Source organism: Talpa occidentalis, unplaced genomic scaffold, assembly GCF_014898055.3.
Source record: "Talpa occidentalis isolate TD23 unplaced genomic scaffold, MPIMG_talOcc4v2.1 talOcc4.13, whole genome shotgun sequence".
Taxonomy (NCBI): Eukaryota; Metazoa; Chordata; class Mammalia; order Eulipotyphla; family Talpidae; genus Talpa; species Talpa occidentalis.
The window spans coordinates 87,103,508-87,126,716 of NW_023601322.1; the positions used below are offsets into that span (position 1 = coordinate 87,103,508).

The 23,209-nt window shown below is 37.6% G+C and overlaps 1 protein-coding gene across 4 annotated transcripts in view; it reads right to left on the reverse strand.

Annotated features, from left to right (window-relative positions):
- The window catches only part of COMMD10 (COMM domain containing 10), a 128,036-nt gene that overhangs the window by 56,085 nt on the left and 48,742 nt on the right, over window positions 1–23,209 (reverse strand). Inside the window, exon 6 of one of the 4 annotated variants that reach the window (XM_037509482.2) lies at window positions 12,609–12,847. The exons of 2 other annotated variants lie outside the window; for them this stretch is intronic. In XM_037509482.2, coding sequence (XP_037365379.1) covers window positions 12,725–12,847 — 123 coding nt within the window. In that variant the 3' untranslated portion in view covers window positions 12,609–12,724. Of the gene's footprint in view, window positions 1–12,608; window positions 12,848–19,631; window positions 22,000–23,209 lie in introns of those variants that run through there. One more of the 4 variants, XM_054694510.1, reaches the window with a different exon arrangement.

A 23,209-nucleotide genomic window follows, 5' to 3' on the forward strand; every position in this document is an offset into this window, starting at 1 on the left:
ACTTAGATCATTAAAAGGCTCGGAGGCAATTAGGCAAGGAGCACCAATCGGAATACCTTCCTCCGTAGAGCTACCTTGAGTACCTTAGTTTAATCAGAAGATTTCAAGTGCTGCCTTCTGAATCATTCTAGGCTGACTTCACCTCATGTGACTGACTCCATTCCAGGGACCATAAACACCTTTCAGACCTCCCTAATGTATACTACAGTCTTCCTTCCTTTCCTTTCTTTCTTTCTTTCTTTTTTTCTTTAAATGTCTCTGTTGGTTTCGTGGTGTTTTGTTTGCTGTTTTTGATTTTTGTTTTTTTGTTTTTGTTTTTTTGTTTTTTTGGCATAGAAGACTGAGGTGAGGCCAAAGGTGTGAGGGGTGAGAGGATTCACCAGAGACAGAGTGGGGAGCATAACAGGCAGAGCTACTGAAATACACTGCTGAGGGGAGCAGCCGGCAAGATGGGAGAGGTCTGCTGTGCCCTGTATGGGTTAGCTCCCTGGCCAGGGATCAAACTCAGATCATAGAGGTGATAATGCCGAGACTTGAGGCCTAGGCCACTGGGGGGGTCCAAGCACCTACTTTTAAATACATATTTCTTGAATAAATGGCATTCAATTAAAATACGGATAAGCAAACTGCTGTTATTTCTTGCTTCACATATTAACTCTTAGAAGTGGAAACTCTTTTTCTGGTATATAAATTTAACTTTATACTCCTCATTACAGATTAAGTAGAAATCCACTATTTCTAATAAAATTTCCTAGATTTGATTTCCCCACATTTTATCCTTTTTTTCTATTTTGAGAAAAGTATCATTTAATATGAAATATATCTGATTCTGTAAAGACTGTCAATGAATAATCTATAAATGGATAGAAAAAATATAGAGAAAGGTCAGCTTGAAAGCAACAAGACACACAAACAAAATTAAATAACATAAAATGCTATACTCTACTTGAGCGCTCTGTAGCTACCAATCGACTAACATAACCATAGTATTAAAAAAGTCTAAGTGTTATTATCCTTTGAATTCTAGTTTCAGTGGTGACCAAAGGTCAAAATGAATACATGAGATAATTTCTTATAAAATTATCTTTCTGTCCAGGCTCCTGTTCCTGAATAGAACATTAAATGTCCTCATAAAACACAGTGTCAAGTTTACAACCACCAGCAGACTCTATTGTACTTCCAAAAGCATATCCCATTTAACTAGATGACTCAATGAGTCTATTTAATATCATCTGGAATATAAGAGCTTGATAGCTATTGAATACAGAAAGTATAAATGCTAATCAAAAGAATTCTAACTGTATTACAAGTTTTCATGTTTTTACCAAGAAAGATTTCAGGATGAGTAGATTTCCAAATTAAACTATTAAAATTTAATTCTCATAGTCAACACTACTTTTCTTAAGCGCCACATAAAGTGTCCTACAATTTATTCTTTTCTACTCTGAATATTGTTATGAGGACAGTCACAGGTTTATATTGGACTCAACGACTGCCAGAGAGTAGGGTGTCCATTTCTTTTTCATGGAGTTCTGTCCCCTCCCTCAACTCTTTAATACCCCTGGGAGCTCTAACAATTTTCCCTCCTTTCATCACACCTCTATTTAGAATCTATCACACACTGATCATTGGTGGCTGTTGAGTCGAGGCCACCACGTCCACCTGCTAACTAAAGAATATGAGCCAGTCAGGGGGTTGAGTTCAGCTCACAATCTTGCTGCACAGGCTACATTTGATTTTCTGGATGAAGTCTGTCCACTTATATTTATCAATATGCTATTTTTCTTCTGGTAAGAAAAAAATCTGGAAAAATGAACAAAGGTTACTATCCACCCTATTTTCTTCTTACTACCTACTTAAATGGTGGAAAGAACTAAAAAATAATAGCCAAAACAATCAGCAGGGCTACTCCTAACCAGCTGACTAGACTGAAAATACAAAGAAATTAATATTCTCAGCGATGAGATGAGAAAAGGCTGATTATTTAGAAGACAGTCCCTTTAGAATTTAAAAATTAAACAACTTTATGACAGGTTCTTATTATTTGTTGCTGAAATCATTAACGATTGAAGGTACCACAAATGAAAACACATAATTGTTCAGTTGGTGGTTTATACAGGGCATCTGGACAGGTATTTGTGAGACAGATAATTGTGTATTTTTGAAAATCTGTAATAACAAATGTAAGCAGTGCTATTTTTTTGGTGTTTACATAATGCCTGGGTTGTGCATGGGTGCGCAGATCCTAACTCCATCCCTCTTTCTTTCACAGAGTCCAAGGCCACAAGCTCAGAAACTCTGGATCTATAGAGATAATTTCCTGTCATCCACTAACATTGCCAGACTTTTGACACTGTGATACCCATCTCTCTTAACAAGAACAAAATGGAATGGAAGAATCACAAGGCGAATATAAGTAAGATGACACAGTCATCCATGGTGACATTCTGTATGGCGCTGAGTGCCTTTGCTTCCTGGCTAGATGCCATATAATTTGCTCTCACTCCTGAGGAACATAAGCGAGGGGAATATGCTCAAAATCTCAGTACATGGATTGTTATCTGTAATATCTGATTATGCTCTACAGGTAAACTACAGGTGACTTGGATGTACCTGTATATTTTCTCATCTAAACCACCTATCATGAAGTTACTACTCCTGCCTATGAACCAGCAAGAGCTCCCAACTACCTATGAGAAGAAACTCCAGCTCTGATGCATGGTTCTCAAGATTAGCATAATCTGGGCTCCTGTTATATTTTCAAACTTATTTAACATAATCTTAAAAACAAAACATGACAAAGATGGTACTAAAAAAAAAAAAAGACAACTGGAGACTAATTCCATCCTCTAAACAGGAAAGAAAGTCTAACATTCTATCTTCAAAATATTATCAAATGCACTGCTGCGCTAAACAAATGAACTAACAGGATAAGTAGATGATTATTCAACAACAGAAAAGTTATCAATGTAATTCATCACTTCATAAAATAGAAAGCAAAAAAAAAAAAAGGTCATATAATACAAAATCCTAAGGTTACCTATCAGTAGATGCTGAAAGGTATTTGGTAATCTTAGTAGCCAAATTTCCTAGAACTGGTCTAACAATTGCCACAATCTTGATGACTTAAAACAAGGGAAACTGACAAAGTCTGAGACCATTCTCACCGGGTCAAAACCAAGGTACCTGTCAGTAGAGCTGTGTTCCCTCTGGAACCTGCTTCTTGCCTATTCAAGCTTCCGGTGGGGGCCAACATTCCTTGATTTGTGGTCATATTCTCTACTCTCTACCTTAGGACTCTCTTCAACTTCCATGTGTGCCTGTGCCAAATCTCCTTGTCACTCACTTACAAGGATATCTGTGGTTGTATTTAGGATCGATCCAGATAATTCAATATAATCTCTCATCTCAAGATTCTGAATTTGGGCTTCCCTGGTGGCGCAAGGGGTTAAGACACAACCTACGAAGCTATCCGCAGCCACTGCAGCATGAGTTCGATCCCCAGGCAGGGAACTACCCACATGGTGCAGCAGACCTCTCCTGTCTCGCCTCCTGCTCCCCTCAGCAGTGTATTTCAGTCAATCTCTTCTGTTCCCCATTCTGTCTCTGGTGAATCCTCTCACCTTTACCCCTGCACACACACACCTCTGGCCTGTACCCCAGTTCTTGTATGTATAAATAAATAAATCTTTAAAAAAAATCCTGAATTTAACCAAATCTGGAAAAAACCCTTTCCTTACAATGAAAACACCTACAGGGTCCAGAGGTTAGCACTGGGTATCTGGGGAGTCATTATCCTATCACATTATTCCTTAAAAAAAAAAGAAAAAGAAAGAGGGCCTCCCTGGTGGTGCAGTGGGTTGGGCTCAACGCTGTGAAGCTGTCTGCAGCCTCTGCAGTGCAGGTTTGATTTCCGGCCAGCCAGGGAGATACCCACACAGCACAGCCAACCTCTCCTGTCTCGCCTGCTGCTCCCCTCAGCAGTGTATTTCAGTCAGTCTGCCTGTTCTGTTCCCCACTCTGTCTCTGGTCAATCCTCTCACCCCCATCCCCACACCTCTGGCCTGTACCCCAGTTCTTGTATAAATAAATAAATCTTTAAAAATAAAATAAATCCTAAAGCTTCTTAAAAAGCAAAACAAAAAAAATAGAGAAAGGTTGATCTCCGTAAATTTGCTAGGGCTGGCATCATAAAATACCACAAAACAGGTGTCTTAAAAAACAGAATTTATTTATCACAGTTCTGGAAGCTGGACATCCAAGATCAAGATGGCAGCATCTAGTTGGCTTGCAGATGGCCACCATCTTGCTATGTCCTCACAAGCATCTCTGGTGTCTTTCCTCTACTTACAAGGACACCACCCTCATGGAATCATTTAACCTCAAAGACCTCTTTAAAGGTCCTATCTCCAATGAAGCAATAGCATTGGGGGTCGGCACTTCAGCAGATGAATTTTGGGAAAACACAATTCAGTCCACAACACTCTGTGAAGGTTCATACCAGGGAAGAGTCAAGCCCTATTAAAGGCTAACTGGATTTTTCTAATGACAAGAGACTGAATTTACATGCTTGTTTGAGCACTTACTATTCTACTGTCCAAGACAGCACCTATAGGCTTCTCATAGTGCCTGTTCTTTCTTCTATCCTGTCTTGCCAAGAAACTGCTTTCGGGAAATAGGACTCTAGTTTCCTCGCTTCTGTAAAAGCTATGTCAAACCTGTCAGGTAAGCTCCTACAACCAGCCCGTGCACTTGTTCCTAAAGTTCTAAATAAAGAACCGTTGGTTTTGTTTATTTATTTAGATTGGGTCTATTTATTTAGAAACCTCTGTTCAGCTACAATTAGTAAGTACCCTGAGAAACTATAAAAAGCAAATTGTGTTTAACACTGAAAATGAATAAACGACCTAAATCTACACAGTAGTCAAGATTAACACAGAGTTTACTGTTTAAGGTGTTTGGTGGTGCAAGTGGGGGTATTTTTTTCTTTCTCTATTTGTCTACATTTCCCAAATCCTCTATAATGGTCATCTATTTGCTTTTAGAATTTCAAAAGTCTTTGATAAAAAATACACACATTTTTAAGTTCTTAATATTAGCTAATGACTACATTTACTAAAAGATCTATTCAAATCTATCCCTCCACACAATCCTTCTGAATCCTACAATCTAAGTTTAAAAGTTTTCACCTTTTTCATACATAAGATCCAGTGCAGGAGTTATAGGAAGACAGTAAAAATTTGCACAAAATTATAATTTAGAAATACTATACTTAACTTACATATCCATTCTAGGGAGTCCTATGCTGGGCGTGTGTAAAATTTACTAGTGATTATGATGTTTGAAATAATTTTAATGGAAATATGGATCTTACATAAAAGATAACAATATTTTCAAATTATTTATGAGAACATCCATGTAAATACTATATACATACTATGTGGATTTTATGTGATTATTTTTCTCCCTTTTCTTCATGTACATAATTGAGATGTAAAACAATCTTCTGACTTAACAGAAACAGGAAATATTGCTAATAAAAACTGCAAAACTTCCAATTTTCTCCTCAATGTTAAATCTCCTCATGCTTGCCATCTTATTTTTTTTTACAACAATAAAAACATTATGTAATGGTTAAATATGTAAGTCAAAGGGAAAAGGATTTCCTTAATGTTAAAAATATTTCTTTTCAATGCAAAAAACTCTATCACAAAATAATGGACACTTTGTTCTTTTAGGATTAAAACTCTAATCTGTCCAATTGGAGAAAGTTATCAGTGCTGTAAATGGTCTGTGTTGTCTTACTTAAATACAACTGTACCCTTGATATAAAATTCTGTAATGATAAGGCCTTTCCTTTCCCACAGGAGGCAACTTCAGAAGCAGGGTTTTTATTCTGACCTCTATATTAAGAAGGAAAAAAACCTTGTTTTTCTTCCAGGCACTCAGTATAACTTCCACTATTCATAACAAAATGTTCTTCATAAAGAAAAACTTTATTAAAAAAAAAAACCCACTCTTCATTGAGCTACAATGCAGTGATTATAAAGAATTATAGGGAATATAAAGATTAAAAGGATTATAGAGAAAGCCATTTATTTCTATATTAAGTACCATATCTGCATAATCAAAATATTTTATAAACTTTACTTTTTAAATTGCTCCATTTTATAAAAGTTCATTGCAGTACAAGACAAAATTATTTTCTATCACATTCCCTTCAACAAAATGCCCTCAACTATAATGCACAAATACTAGCTCCCTAACACTTCAAATATTCTATGGTATTAACTTTATTTAAATAAATTTTCTTTGTATACCTAGATCTTCATAAAATGTTGATGATACCTTTGTATCATCAACGTAATGTTGATGTTTCCTTTGTTTTGTTTGTTTTTCCTTTGTTTTTAATGTAATGTTTCCTTTGTTTTTCTCATATGACATAATACACAAATTAGATAGTTATTCACAGAATTAAAGACTATCTGAAAATGAGCAAAAGCAATATGGATAATTACTTAACCCAAGTATTAAGAAAATGAGGAACCAAATCCACTGGCATGGAAGTTAGTGCATAAAAGACCTTCAATACATTTCAACCAATCTCTAGTCCAGTACCTGGTGATTAATAAGTAGGAGTGGAGATACAGGAAATCTGCTTTGCTTAGCTTTTACATCGAATTAAAACACAGAATCAGATTTCTCCTAAATGCTATAGAAGCTTGTTAACAGCATTACATATATTTCACTGGATATATTTCCCTGTTATGTGTATCAAGGATGATAGCCCTACAGGTATAATACAACCACAGACAAATGGGGGATACGGAAACACTAAAAAAAGAAGTGGTCACAGAATCACAATATCAATGTAATTCAATTTAACAAATATGGAACACCTACTACCACCTAATTTTAAAGATTCCAAAGAACACCTTGAATGAGCTATCCTACATTTCAGCTTCCGCGTGAAAATCGCAATACTGTTTATCCACATGCTTATAAACATCAAATGAACTGGCATATAAAAGTTGTCTGTAACAGGGGCCCAACAGGTGGCCAATTACTCTAATATTTTACTTTGAATAAATATTAATTAATAAATATTTATAAATTATTAATTTACATAACCAGTGTCCTTTCTTGGATGACAGAATGAAAATGGCTTATGCGCAAAAATGTAATTGCTGAGTCAGCAAAACAGCAGCACATTTACTCATTTAAGTGGTAAATTTCATGACAGTGGGTATGGGGACCTTGAAATAAATTACCCACTGTCTAGTTCAAAACATTAAGATTAGATTGCAATTATATCTCCTAATTCTTCTCTTGTTTCTTTTCAACTTTTTTGATAGTTCCACTATCGAGGAAGTTTGTTTCCCTTAAGTAACACAATATCCAGGAAACAACAGCTCAGGTTTCAAAGATGAAGTGTGACTCTGTCATAAAGTCAGCTGAAATCCAATAAAATATTCACGTGCACAGATAATAACCATTATTAGGCTTCTCTTGATACTATACCACTATTTTCGAAGAGCTACAGGATGAGTTGGAATTATATACAGCCACAAGAGCAGTATTTTTTGAATATGAAAATTAAAAATGAAATCCAAAAGTGATTTTAAAATATTCCACTCCACAAAAAGAGCTGCATGTAAAATATGAAATTTTCCTTTCCCCACTCTTAATAATTAATTCAGGTACATAAATAATAAAACCATATAAAGCTTCAGTCCTATTTTATCAATCACATTCACTCAGTAGCACTGGCTTTTGCATTAAAATATGAACTCACATTTAAAAAGGAATGCTACTATATTATAAAAAGGCCACAAATTTTCTAGACTTAAATTAAAATAACACTGATAAATACACAGGGTATCTTTACTCCTCCAGAGGTGTATGTTGTATATCAAGGAAATGAGATGTCAATGTGTATTCAAGGTAAAAGATCTCTGAGGAGTTTCCTAATCCATTAGTCCTCAACCTTTCTTGGGTTTCAGACTTGACAGTACTCATAAATACTACAGACTTATCAGGGAAAAAAATGTATATGCACACATAATACAGAGCACAGAAGAAATTCAGGAGCTTCACAGACCTTCTGAAAACAGAATATATCCAGGTCATGAATTCTTACCAACCTCTGATGGTCAACGAGTACTTTCCCCATGACACAGGACCATGGTGTGGAAATCTGTTATTTCGCGGAGATACCCAGTTGAATCACATTTAAAGAAAGCTGAAAGACTGATGTAAAGCTGCAAGTCACTCAATTATCAAGGGAGCCTGGGATTCACATCTCAGGCATCTTCACAACTTATTATTAGTAGAAGAATTTCAAGAAGTGCTTCAGTGATATAATTCAAAAGGTCTTTGAACTTGTCATAGTAAGAAAGGTACAAAGTGCTTTCATATCCTCAAGTTCTATAGCAAAGCCCTACCATGAAGATTCTCTAAAAGAAAAAAAGCCTTATAAAAGATAACAAATCAAATGAAATAATATATATTATCTCCACAGATAATCATTCATTAACATATTTATTAAATCCCTATTTTGTTACTTCCTAGTGTAGTTTAGAGATAAGAGAAAAATGACACACTGTCTAAGAGCACTCAATATATATTACCCACTAAGCTTATTTCTTAAAATGCCAACCAGAAAGATCCATGAGACGAAAGTCTTATTACAGACACCCTAAAATTAGTAGGTATAAGGGTTAGATATATTTAGAATATTCTTCAGTTCCTACATTCAACAAAGTTCTAATGTGTTTCTGGCAGCCTTCATTATCTGTACTCACTCATATACCATCATCACATTAAAGCAAACCACTTAAAATCCAGTTGGTTTTCTTAAAATAAAGAAGGCTGGGATCATAAAATGTGATAAATACATTATTTAATTTCAACAGAATGCCAAGAGCAATTTTTGACAGCTGACATGTTTTTGTGGGTTTTTTTTTTTTAAATCAGAAGTTCTACACGCCCATCTCCCTGGTCTACCACTTTACACCTGCCTTTATCCATCTGCCCATTCCCACAACACCCCTTCCCAGACACACATGGCGTTTCAGCACCTCCTGTCACTGGAACCTCATTTCTAATCTTCAATCCCCTTGTAAACCCCACTCTGCCAAAAAGCCCCCAGGGTCCCAGCACCAGGCAACTGAAGTCATCACCCTGGCTTGGAGGTGACAGTATTTACTGCTACTTCTCAAAGGAGAAGGGTGTGGGCAGAGGATTACTGCTTGTATTCCTGAAACTTCAGGAGGGGGAAATACTGTTTCTGGCTTCTCAAATTAGAACTCAGACTGTATTTTCCACTGAAACCACTGTTACAGATGGCCACTGCACTCTAGGTGCTATTTATAGTATTCCGTGTTACATTATGGATCAATGTTGGATAGCTGGAACAGAAACACAAGTGGTATTTATCAAAGTGTTTTTTAGGAAAACAGAGTTAAAATGAAAATAGCGAGTATTACTGAGCTAAGTGGTTTAGATATATTCTCATTAAATCAACACAATGAAGTAAGAATTATAACTCTTTAACATGTTCTAAGGCATTCAAAGCTCAGAAAGGTAAATTAACTTGCCAGTAAGGAATTCAAATGCAGTTTTACCTGATCCAAACTTGCCAGTAAGAAATTCAAATGCAGTTTTACCGTGTAATTTTAACCACTATATTTCACTGTCTTGTATATGTATTTCAAGTTTTAAATATCACTCTATAATATAATTTAATATCAGGAATTGTTGACCACCAGCGTGTTTGTGTGTATGTAAAATGTAGTTAACAAATAGATGTGTATTAAATAAACTTGTTTTGATTCTCATAATTTATGTATTTAAAATTCACCATATATTTGAAAAGCAATAGAAAAACTTCATCTGTATGTGTGATTTCAGCTTTACTAGAAATTCCTTCACACAAATTTATATTAACATGCTAATGAGTAAAAATAGCAGGCTAAATTAAGTTATCATCACACTTTTATTTAACAACATGATCTCCTCGTAGTACATCAAGCAGCAAAACTGAAAGTTTGCTAACCGAGTGGCAATTTCAAGTAACATTAACTTTTATATTTCACCTTTCTTCCCCCAAGCCTCTAAGTACACCTTATAGGAAAAAAGAGGTAATTTATAAGCTATGAAGATGTTTTTTGTCTTTCTACTTCTATTGCATAAAACATTTTATAATATTTTGTCTTAAATTTTTATAAAATTGTTAACAAGATGTACTTCATTTTACAACTTGCTTTATTTTTAAGTCAGCACTGCTTTCTGAAATGTATCTATATCAACAACATGGAAGTCTAACTCTCCCACAATAACTGCAATACAATGTCTCACTGTAGAAAATAAACCTGTTTAATTATCCAGCTAGAAAAGATCATCACACTGTTCCACTCAGTCACCATTATGCAGTAAAATAACAACTGCCTTATATAAATATTCTCTGGTGTTAACACCTGGAAATGCAGGGTCATAGAGTTGTGCAAATCCAAAATTACTGGGTGTTAAGTAATGGCTTGTCAAAGTCGCTATATTTGAAAAGCTTTTGCATAACACTTAGGAAACATTAAGTAACTATGGGAAAGGCATCAGAGATGAGCATCTCAGTAACAGAAAAGAATCTGGCAGAAAAATCGAAAAGGAATTATGTAGAAAAATACCATTCAAATGAAAGATACCTGCAAAGTTTGATCTAACCAATGCGCTACAGTGGAGAAATAGTATGTATCTCCCATAAATACAGTCAAAACTGTGTTGAAGCCTAAGAATGAAAGAGGTAACTTGTTCTACAAAGGGTTCAACAGAAATTGCTATGCTTTTGCATTTAACAGATAAAATAACAGGCCAGTTCTGGGCACTGCTTGCTCTCAACCACAGAAACAGACCAGTGAAAAAAGAGCTATGCTTACTTCTATGGAGAATGGAAGTTGCTTTTATTTATTTCAATTTTTAAATGCCTAGCGTGCAGGTGGCTAGTTTCTTCCCTTTTTTTTTTTTTTTAAGATTTATTGATTTATTTATACAAGAATCGGGGTACAGACCAGATGTGCGAGAGGGTGAGAGGATTCACCAGAGATAGAGCGGGGAGCAGAACAGGCAGAGAGACGAAATACACTGCTGAGGGGAGCAGCGGGCACGGCAGGAGAGGTCTGCATGCCATGTGGGACCCTCGCCCGGCAGCTGGGGATAGAACCGGCGCTGCAGAGGTTGCAGGTAGCTTTGCAGCCCAGGGCTCAACCGCTATGCCATGAGACACACGTCAAAGAAACAAATACAAGCCACATTGGCAACACGCAGGATGAGAGACACACCACGCACTGCTGCACACTGTGGAACAGTGTCTTGGAGCTGCATGGAGAGAAAGGTCCAGCCAGGAGTCTTAGAGTCAACAGGCTTCCAAGAAGGAGTTTTTTGAAAGAAAAAGGAAAGGGGAATAATGTACATGCCAGAGGTTAAAGTGTCACTGGGAAAGGGCTCCAAAAATAAAAGAACATATAACTGTCAAATCACTTTTGGAAGAGTAGAAACAGCAAGCTACAATACCCTTTCCTAATAGCAATGCTAATGTTTTCTATGTGTTCAATGTTTCCTCATTTACTCCAAGCAGTATCTCATTCGCCAGAGTTGCTATATTCATTTTCACAAGAGAAAGATGGAACAAATGATAAAATTGTGGGATCCCCGGCCCTCCTTGTTCTCGGGGCCACTGTCGCGGAATTCAGAGTTCTTGCTGGTCAACTAAATGTCCAGTCAGGCAGGGTGCCTCTCACCAAGGACAAGGTCCTGGTATGAGGAACATACTTGAAAACCAGTATCTGCTGAAAACAGCAGACAGATATGGCCAGATTAACAGCTAAAATACCTTATTTGTAGAGATTCACAGAAAGTTAGGTAAGTCTAGAGAACAGAGATAATACACTTTGACTGGCAGGAACAATGGAGACCCCAAAGTAAGAGCCCCTGGTCACTCCACCCTAGAGTGCATGAGGCAGTAACAGCATCCCCAAACACCATTCCCACACATGTACATTCCCTACATGCCTAACCACCTTCTTTGAACTTAATTCTAAATAAATACGAGAGGGCCTCCCCTGGTGGCGCAGGCAGTAGAACACAGCGCTGTGAAGCTGTCCGCAGCCTCAGCAGCACTGGTTCAATACCGGCCGGCCGTTGAGGGTCCCACATGGCACAGCAGACCTCTCCTGTCTTGCCCACTGCTCCCCTCAGCAGTGTATATCGTCAGTCCGCCTGTTCTGTTCCCCACTCTGTCCCTGGTGAAGCCTCTCACCCTCCTGCGCATCTGGCCTGTACCCTGGTTTTTGTATAAATAAGTAAATCTTTAAAAAAAATTTAAATACATACATACATACATACATACGAGACTACCTTGGGATCGGGGCTGCACATTACTTTCCAGTGTAGCCCCTCTAGGCTTCTCATTGCTCTAGCCAGTTTGGACTCTGAGTAATACATCTCTTGTCTGGCACTGCCCCCAACGCTGCTGTCCTGTGAGGTGGCATGAAATGACTTGTCCAATTTCACCAGGAAGTGATATAATGGAGACTAGAGCCCAGGTAGCAGGACTCAGGAGTCCCCATGATTTTACTTGCCACCACCATTACACTAACTCTGTAATGGCAGGGATGACAAAGGTCACTTACCACCAGAGCTGGTGTGATGTCTGCCTCACGGGAGGGACTCATTAAATGATGGCCAAAAGACAGAACCAGAAAACAGTGCTCACAGTGAGGGATGTGATACAGAAAACTACTGATTTCCTGCCCACCACTCCATACTGCAATGTTCTGTAGTCAACTGGGAGCACCTGAAGAGCAAGACAGAACACCTACATTATTTTCATGCAATCTCTTGAAGGGCCAGGAAGAATTCAGGGGATTTTTCTCTAATACAGGAAATTATGCATCTTACTGGGTCAAGATTTGAATATACAAATTCATCAAATACTATTGTAACAAAATATAATACATACAATTCACATTAGTCCTATGTTTGGAAAAATCACTGTCCCTCCCTCCAATGCTTTCTCCTTTAAATGCCAGCTAGCAAACTCATCCAATTCTCTTTTCCTAGTGTTAGAAATCATCAACGTATCCATGGGTTTACCTGCCCCTAAGGGAAGTGGAAAGTGCTATTTCAATTCTAAGGCTACTCATGGAACAAGCGGATCAGGAAGTTCAGTTAGAGAATAACGCATGACAAACTTATAGACATGTCCTCTATGAATTTTACGCAATACACAATTATTCCCCGACCACAAGCTAAACTGTGAAGCACCTGATAGCTAATATCTTGAATGATAATATCTGAAAGATAATTCAACAATGAGCTAATAATTTCAGTAAATAATCTTCAGATCTGAGACTCATGATTCATTAAGAATGAAATTTTAGGGCCTCCCTGGTGGCACAAGGGGTTAAGCACTGCACTATGAAGCAACTGCTGCCGCTGCAGCATTAGTTTGATCCCTGGCCAGCAAGGGAGAAACCCACATGGCAAGGCAGACTTCTCCTGTCTCGCCCACTGCTCCCCTCAATAGTGCATTTCAGTCAGTCTGCCTGTTCTGCTCCTCACTCTGTCTCTGGTGACTCCTCTCATGCCCCTGCATCTACGACCTGTACCCCAGCTCTTGTATGTATAAATAAAAAAATCTAAAAAAAAAAAAAATGAAATTTTACTCAACTTTCTAAATTGCACTTTTACTTTCAAATATTACCACACAACTGATGTATGTAAACTAACGAAGCAGGGGACAGAATCAATGTAAGTGAATTCAGAGTGTTTTAGAGAAATAAACACTGAGAAGAAGAGGAAGCACAGTGAGTATCAAAAAACGAAAGTAGAAACCAAACACATGCTAAAAAAAGTCTAAACCAAATTAAAAGTCCTGAAGATATTTTAGATGTGAGATGAAATGAAGCAGGGTAACAATCCTTTAAAGAAGCCATCTCGGGACCTCCCAGTGGTGCAGCGGGTTGAGCGCTGTACTGTGGAGCTGTCCGCAGCCTCTGCAGTGCAGATTCGATTCCCGGCCAGCCAGGGAGATACCCAATGGCGCAGCAGACCTCTCCTGTCGTGCCTGCTGCTCCCCTCAGCAGTGTATTTCGTCAGTCTGCCTGTTCTGCTCCCCGCTCTGACTCTGGTGAATTCTCTCACCCTCTCGCGCCTCTGACCTGTACCCCAGTTCTTGTATAAATAAATAAATCTTAAAAAAAAAAAAAAAGAAGCCATCTTGACCTTATTTTTTGGTTCTTTTCTATTTTTCAAGGTACAAAAGAGAATACTATTTCAAAAGGAGCACACATATATATAAGCCATACACATGTGTACATGAATGTGTGTACATATACAGATACATGTACTTTTAACAAATCATGTAACTGGATAAGTACAGTCCTTTTCCCCATAAATCATAGAACTGAAAGAAATGCTAGAAAAATTACCTAATGAAATAGAATGCTGGAGTCTTTTCCTCCAGGTAAGGAGTGATTACTGCACAGCTTTTGGATGCCAGCAAAAAGTCAGTAACACCAGATGCTACTATAGGTAGTATGGCTAATTAAGATTTAATGTACTTTTCTGCTTCAACAATTAAGTGAGAATGACTGCAGAGAATTGTTGCATATTGCTAGGAAAAGCAGATCATAGTCAGAAAAGTGAAAATAAATTTCCATAAAAAATTGGAAGAACACTTCATCTTCACTTATGTGGAAGCCCCTTCCTAACCTATCATTTGAAGTTTAAAATTGATATTGCAGATGTTAGTGCTTTCAAAGTAAAAAGGTTCTGGACACACCAGATGCATGACCATCTAGGAAATCCATGCTTAATAGAATTAAGAGAAGAGCTGCTACAGCTTGGCAGCCATTTTATTACTGTCTGATTTAGCAGCATCAAACAGAGACAGGAAGTTTATCATGTACCTTTAACTAGTAAACTCAGAAAACAAACAGAAGGTTTATCATGGGAGGTAAAAAGTAATCAGACTTTATCGTCCAGTTACTCTTCCAGTAAAACAGCATGTGTTGCCTGAAATTGCGAGGGGAACCTGGGCGCTCATAAGGAAAATCAAGTCTAGTTAAGTCTTCTTTAATAATGGGTATCATGACCTCCACAATAAAGAAAGAACTCACAATCAGACATTATAAGTAAGATCAAATACTAACATTAAATCAAATATAATGACATTAAATTTTGCAATTTAAATGTGGTGATGAATTCTTAACATGTAAATAGTTCCAAACTGCATGATTTTTTGGTTTGCAAAACAAAAACATTACAAATGATTTTGACATATATTATAAATCCAAATTTTAAAAAAGGAGGAGGCAGATTTGAACTTAGAGAAAGAAGGTTATATCATTGGCTATTTTATCCTTAAAAAAATGACATATTTCTCTAAAAATTCAGCACAATAAAGAACCAGATCCAAGCTGAAAATTAATAAAGAAGTGTGGAAAAGAATGGGGGGAGAGAAAACACTTCAGAGACAACAATCACTTAAGCCTCAGGTAACATATCGCTCCATGAACCATTCATATTATTTTCTAAAAAATGGAATTTATTGCAGTAGGAAGAGAATTTGATAGAGATTGCAAACATTTAGGTTCTAGTCCCAACTCTGTCACATACAGGTTATCTAACTTTGGGTAAATGAAAAACCTTCCTGGAATTTGCTTTACAGACTGAAAACCAAATAACTTACTCTCTTCATTAAACACTGCTGGAGAGTCAGGGTGTCAGCCTATGATGCTGAAGTGATTTCCGCAGAAACCAACTGATGACGAGGGCAAAAGACAGGTTTCTAAAGCGAACATCTACTAAAAATAAGCATCAACAATTTATGGTAAGGAAAAAACCAGAATGTACTTGAAAACTGAAGTGCTCCTTCTAGGCTTCCTCTTCTGTCTCCAGCTGTGACTAATACTAAAGTCTTTTAAGGGTAGCAATGGGCACTTCAGATACCTTGACTTAAAGTTATAAAATGAATTTTTTTTTAAAACTTACCAAAACTGTGTATGGGTGTGTGTGTGATTGCATGTGTGTATGATGGGGGAAAAATGATTAAAATCATCGAGACTGTGTGGAAGGGGGAGGCACGAGGAAAGTTAGGGAGGAAACTGGAGAGGGAAAGACGCAAGGAGAGGCGACTCTCTTTATGCCTTTGGTTGTCAACCCTTTACATTATAACACAAGGAAAGCATCCATGGCTCTGGGCTGAACTGACCTGACAATCGGGCCTAGTATTTCAATTCATCTCTAATAAACACTAACTCAATACATAATCCTGGCAAGTTCTTGTGGATCTGGACTGGATTATACTCAAAGGGTAACTGGCTATGCCTATGGGAGTCTGTATGATAACTCACATCATATTTCCCCATTATCAGAAAGGAAGAAAATGTAACAGAGTCTCTTTCAAAGATTTTCGATTTCTACAAAAATGAAATTCTGGGCCTCCCTGGTGGTGCAAGGGGTTAAGCACAGTACTACGAAGCAATCCGCAGCCCCTGCAGCACAAGTTCGATCCCTGGCCGGCCAGGGAGAAACCCACATGTCACAGCAGACCTCTCCTGTGGCGCCCGCAGCTCCCCTCAGCAGTGTATTTCAGTCAATCTGCCTGTTCTGTTCCCCACTCTGTCTCTGGTGGATCCTCTCACCCGCACCCCCGGCATCTCTGGTCTGTGCCCCAGCTCTGATATGCATAAATAAATAAATCTTTTTAAAAAAATGAAATTCTGTCCTCAATTCTACTTATAATTCTTACTGGCAAGAAAGATTAAAAAAAAAAAAGCTGTTTACATGAAATACAATGACATTTTAGAAAGTAAAAAATGTTCCCTAAGGTGTTAATTTTGTATTACATCTGCAAGAGCACATTACCATCAAATACACCAGGAATGAATAAATGACCTTTATGGTCTCTTCCAAAACTGAAAACTCTATGATTGTGAGTAGATGATGTGAAATATGAAAGACAACCACACATTAAAAATACCACAAGTGTTTACTGCAGAAAATATTAAAAAGGATAGATATTTATTTGTCAGAAACAATTATATTTTCTTGATTATATACTCCCGATGTAAATCACTGACAACCCAAAAAGGGAAGACATAGATCATGAAGATGTTATCTGTAAGTACACTAAAAGAGGGAATACACTTACAGCAATGCTTCCAGATTTTATTTAGAAAATCACCTCTTACTATAAACCAATATCCATTAATTTTTAAGGGTTTTTTTGGTGACATCTTTTCTTGAAAATTAGTAATATGCTCTCTTTAACATTTGAAGATAAAAAGCCATCATTTAGAATATACTATATTAGCTATTTTCCAATCACATTAGATTGTGACAAGCCACTCATATGCACACATTTAATATACTGACGATGAACAAAAGGATGAGGATGTTTAAATGTAAGCGTGCCATGCAATGTCTACAGATCCAAATAGTAAACTTTCTTTAACGAGCCAGTATAGTATCAACTCATAACTCTTATTCCTTAATATCTTGTGACAATCACTTACATTAGCTGAAGCAAGCATGACAATATTCAAAGATTTGGCTGTAAAGTTTTTATACCAGAAAGAAATCATTGGAGCTCTGTATGTCTAAAATTGTTCACCCATAAATTACTTATTCTCACTGATCACCAAGAATTGAGAAACTGCAAATTTACAGAAGTACAAGTCTCAAATTCTGAGTATGAATAGTTTCCAAAATATTCAACCATATGTATACACACACAAACACACACACACACACATCACTGACAAAACCACAGACAGCATGCTCTCTTGGCTGTCCCTGAGTAGCTGTACATTTATCCTGACATACTGGTGTGACTTTCACTGAGATCAGTTTTCACAACGATAGTCTTAAGTTAAAGAGAATTTTTTGCCATAACCACATTTCCTCATAATGAGTCGATCAGGCTTCCACTATAAAGTACCACAAATCATGACAGGACTTTTAAAGCGAAATGTTAAATACCTGAATACAAAAACACAATGAAAAAGCTTGTATTTTCATTTGTAGCTTAATTAGGCTCCAAGTTAAACAGTCCCCAGAGCAAGCCACATAATCAGGATACAACTTTTTATAGCAGTCAGCAGCCTGTACACATATATTTTATTATTCTAGAATATACCTTAGATCTAATAATGTACTGAATGGTTTCTGATCCTTATTTGATTGCCTGACCCTCATAAAAGAAACAATTAGAAAAAATAAAAAAAATGGAGCAAGTGTTGGGTTACAAAAACATCATCCTGAAGCTGAAGAAAATTTCCCCCATATCATCAATGGTATGACTAGCAACCAGGCTTCCAGACTTATCTGTAAAATTTGATGTAAACCTTAATGTAGTTGAACTGCAGGAATGTTGAAAACTCAGAACCCTAGGTAGTTGGGGGCTGCCTGGGAACAGAGGTGCAAGGGGTAGAGTTCACTATTACCATGATCAGTCGTGTGATTAACAGTGTCAGCTATCATGTGCTGAACACCCACCACTTTACATATTTTACCTCGTTTAATATTCAATACTACTGTATGAGTTAAGTATTATTTTTCATCTTACAGATTAAAAACATCAGGCTTTAAAAACTTAAGTGACTGGTCTGAAGTCACCTGGCTGGGAAGAGATCAAGTCACAGCCAGTCACATGACTCCACAAGTCCATGCTGCCTCTCCAAGTCCAAGCTGCTGTGGTGATTGCTAAATCACCACACTTCTCCCTTCCACAGTCAAAATCCCCAGTTCTGCAATCCAGGTGATTCCAGCTGCATCTCAGAAGTCATGTTGATTTACCCTGGATGAAAATAGCTAAATGCTGGGCCTCCCCTGGTGGCGGAGTGGTTGAGCGCTGAGCTGCGAAGCTGCCCACAGCCTCTGCAGCACCAGTTCAATCCCCGGCCACCGGAGGAGGGTCCCACATGGCACGCAGACCTCTCCTGCCGCCCGCTGCTCCCCTCAGCAATGTACTTCGGTCCTTCTGCCTGCTCTGCTCCCCGCTCTGGCTCTGGTGAATTCTCTCACCCTCCCGCGCTTCTGACTGTACCCAGTGCTTGTATAAATAAATAAATCTTAAAAAAAAAAAAATAACTAAATGCTGCCATAAGTATTATTTTTACCTTTGAAAAAGGAGGCAACTTAATTGAGTTCAGACATCAGGTAGTGAAACAAAAGTAAGTAGAAAAGTTTGTAAACAGAAGTTGATTAGTGCTACTGGGAACTTTCTCGACAACCTTCCTTCCTCTCCCAGTCCTGGTGGCCATAAGAATCAAGCCAGGCCAATGTGCTTTATTTTTTTTGGTTTGGGTTTTTTCTTGGAGATTTTTAATTGTCACTGGGGATTACAACAGTCACACACACTTACCTGAGATTTGCAGCTGTAAGAATGATACAGCTGGACACATGCAGCCCATGAAGAGCACCTGCCAGAGAACATGGGCAACACAGAGAAAAGCAAAATGGAAACATGCAGAGAAAAAGCAGTGGGGATATTGCTTGAACCCTCGAAGCCAGTCACGACTGAGGTCAGAGAAACACCTCTTGTTCCTTAGCAGTTATTAGACCCAGTAAATTTTAATGTATTAGGTCTCAAATACTAGCACCCAAGACAATCCCAACTAACACAGGTTTCTTCACCTTCCCCAGGAGCACTTTGTTTGTTCCTTACTTATTCCTGTATCTAAGGAGGCAGTAAATGACAAAGGAAATGAAGAAAATCAATTTCAAATCAAAGATGATTAGGGGAGGACTGGGATATATAGAAACTGGAGCTGTTAAACGCAACATTAATAAATACATTTTTCAACAAAAATCTGGAGCCAGTGTTATTCTTATCCTTATGGTCATATTTTTCAATCTTGAGATTTAAGAGAAAATGACGTTACAATGTCAAAACTGTCTAAAGTTATATATAATGAGGTAACATTAGAATTTAAATATTATTATAAGAAAGTGCTTGTTACAAAGCAAATATAACCCAGCAAATGTTTATAATATGGCTGCTAATTTTAACTCTTTACAAATACACATTTTACGTGACTTAAATATTCTTTTAAGCTTTTATTTCCCAAGTTGTGCTTTAGAGTTTTACATCATATTGGAAGAAAAACGCAGTTATCTCCAAGTTTTACAGAATTGAAGATTTGAATTTTCATGCTCATCTCTTTCTGGATTGGTATTTCAAGTATTGGTTGGCTTTCCTGGCTAATACTGTGGGTACAAAAGTTATATATAACTAAGATATCATAGAAAAGTTAATCCTAAAAATGTGATAGCAATATATTGTCATGCTACCACAAGATGATTTAGTATTTACTTTCCAAAGAAACTTGGTTTCCAAGTTCCTTGGTTGCCAAGGACAGAGAACTTAACCCAAGCTGCCACAAACAGAAAGGTCACATATTGGCTCACAGGAGTAAATATACAGGAATAGGGATAGCTGCAGGCATGGCTGGATTTAGATATATCATCAGGACTGTTTCTCTCTCTCTCAGATCTGCTTTCTTTTATGTTGGTCTCCTTGTCTAGCCCCGCGTGATGTGTGAGGCATGCTTGTAGCTGCGACAGCCATCTTTCAAGTCAAAGTGTACTGTTATATATGTGCACTGATATGCACCCAATCTGTATCTGAGGAGATGCTGTTCAAGACTGTGTGGGTGTAAGTTGTGCACAGCCCCTTTGAGTAGCCTGGTGGGGTGGCCTTCCCCTAAGAGCAGTTTTTGTCTCCTTTCATAATGAAGGTTATACGAACAACAATAACATCTACCAAAAAAGTGCTATCCTTTTCAATTTGGTGAAAAATATAAAGTTTCTTATAAACAGTATTCTTTAGATTTTCACTGGTTTCTTCTGATGCCACTACTTAAGTAAAACTTATACTCACCCCTTTAAATTCCTTTTATAATGATAACTAAAATTCATGGTTTAAGCAGCAGTGTCCACCCCTCCCAAAAAAAAAAAAAGTACATATTTACAAATAGCTAGAGATTAAGACCAATTTATGCCAAAAATAACTGTACTAGTCAGAGTTCTTTATTGCAAAGAACAGAAACAATCTCTGTTAACTGAAGCAGAAAAGGACTCAGGTAGGACACAAAAAATGATGACACTGAAAAAAAAGGCTTGGAAAACAAGGCAGAACTAAAGAATAAAGAGCTAGAATTGCAATCTAGATCACACTGAGGGAAGGCCTCTGCCGGCACCACCAGCACTAGGGTACCTGGGCCTCCATGCACATGGGTGCAGAGCAAGAGGGATGGTTCAAAAGTGTCCCCGGTTTCTGTGGATTTTTTTTTCAGATGTGAAGTTTCACGAAGAGTTTTTAACCAGGTGGGTGTAAGTCTCGTGCTCAAAACTCTCAGCTGTATCAAGAGACATGAGAGAACTATCTCGTCCAAACGGGCTTTCAAGGAGGGATGGGCAAACTCAGAAAGCTGGAATAAACCCTAGTATATAATGAGCCATTCATAAATGTAATTCATTATTCTCATAAAAGCAAGGTTTCAGTGGTTATGAAGTAAACATTGTTTTTACCATGATACTATTTAATAGCATCCTCTTTACTGAAAAGAAACGAAAGAAATATATCTCCAAAATCAACACGATTTAGGCAGAAAACAAGCAAAAACAGGCTACTCTAATCAACTCTTTTAGCTCTAATTTCACTTACAGAATTCCTGAAAAAAAAAAAAAAAGTTCCATCCTAGGGCCTCCCCTGGTAGCGCAGGTGGTTGAGCGCTGCGCTGTGAAGCTGTCTGCAGCCTCTGCAGCGCCGGTTCGATCCCCGCCGGCCGGCAAGGGTCCCACATGGCGTGGCAGACCTCTCCTGTCTCGCCCGCTGCTCTCCTCAGCAGTATATTTCGTCAGTCTGCCTGTTCCGTTCCCCGCTCTGTCTCTGGTGAGTCCTCTCACCCTTCCGTGCATCTGGCCTGTACCCTGGTTCTTGTATAAATAAATTAAAAATAAATTAAAAATTAAAAAAATAGTTCCACCCTATCCTTGTCCCCGTCCCTCAAACTTCCCGCAAGTACAACGTGCTTGCAGTGGCTTAAGGCAATCAGTAAACCAAGGAGGCTGAATTCTGAGCTTCTAGAGTAGGTGATGCCCATCATGGACAAGGTGCTTCCTCCTTCAACATGAACGGTATAACTGATGGAGCAAAGTAAGACACAGGAGACCAACATTCCTCTGGGTCAGTGTGCGTGGTAGCTACTGGAAACTGACAGTCAACCTTCTGTTGCAAGCTCACATGACGTGTTAGCTTACTCCCAGATGCCCATCCAGACCGGACCTACACACTGGGAGGAAACACTGTCACTCAACTCCTGTTACCAAACTGCTTCTGTACTTTCGGTGGAAAGTCCATCATTGTCCTTCTACTCTGCTACCCAAGATACAGCGCTGTAACTTAAAGAAAAATAAAGTAAAAGATAAAAAGGAATTATTTAAGAGAAATTAGCTTACAACATACAGTTGTTTTAATTAAAGTATAAGTACTTGGAAGCTAGCAATTTTATTTCTAAAAAAACTTAATTACTAAAATATGTTTTCCCAACTCAGTTAAATAGAAAATATATTCATTTTTACATTTCGGTTGTGGGCCTGACTTAGAATATGCTGGGAATATACTTACATGTAAACGTTAATACATGAAGTAATTGAGAGTTCATTTAATCTACTTTGTTGTGATGCCCCAAATCTGTCACTTTCATTGTTCATATGCAGATAGGATGATGGAGTATTTTTTTAACATCAACAATGTAGTTGAAAAATTAACCAAAAGCTCCTTTTAAACACAAAAATATCTGCAAAAATCTGTAGCTAAAAACCCATAAATGTTTTTCTCATATATAACATTAAAAGCAGCTCAATCCCTGTGAATTATCATATAATATTTTATATTAATAGTGTATAACACAGTCACTCCAACAGCTCTCTGCTCAATCTGTTTTCTTTTGGAAAAAAATTATTCTCTCCACATTTGCTGGAGTAAAAGTAGATGTTGCATCTTTAGTTTTGGTGTTCATTATGCTATAATTTTATGTCTACATGACTCATGATTCTGTCCCAGGAGTTAGTGTAAACCACTATTATTAAGCCATAAAATTTAGCTGGAGATGATAATCCAACACTAAAATGTGTCTACATAAAA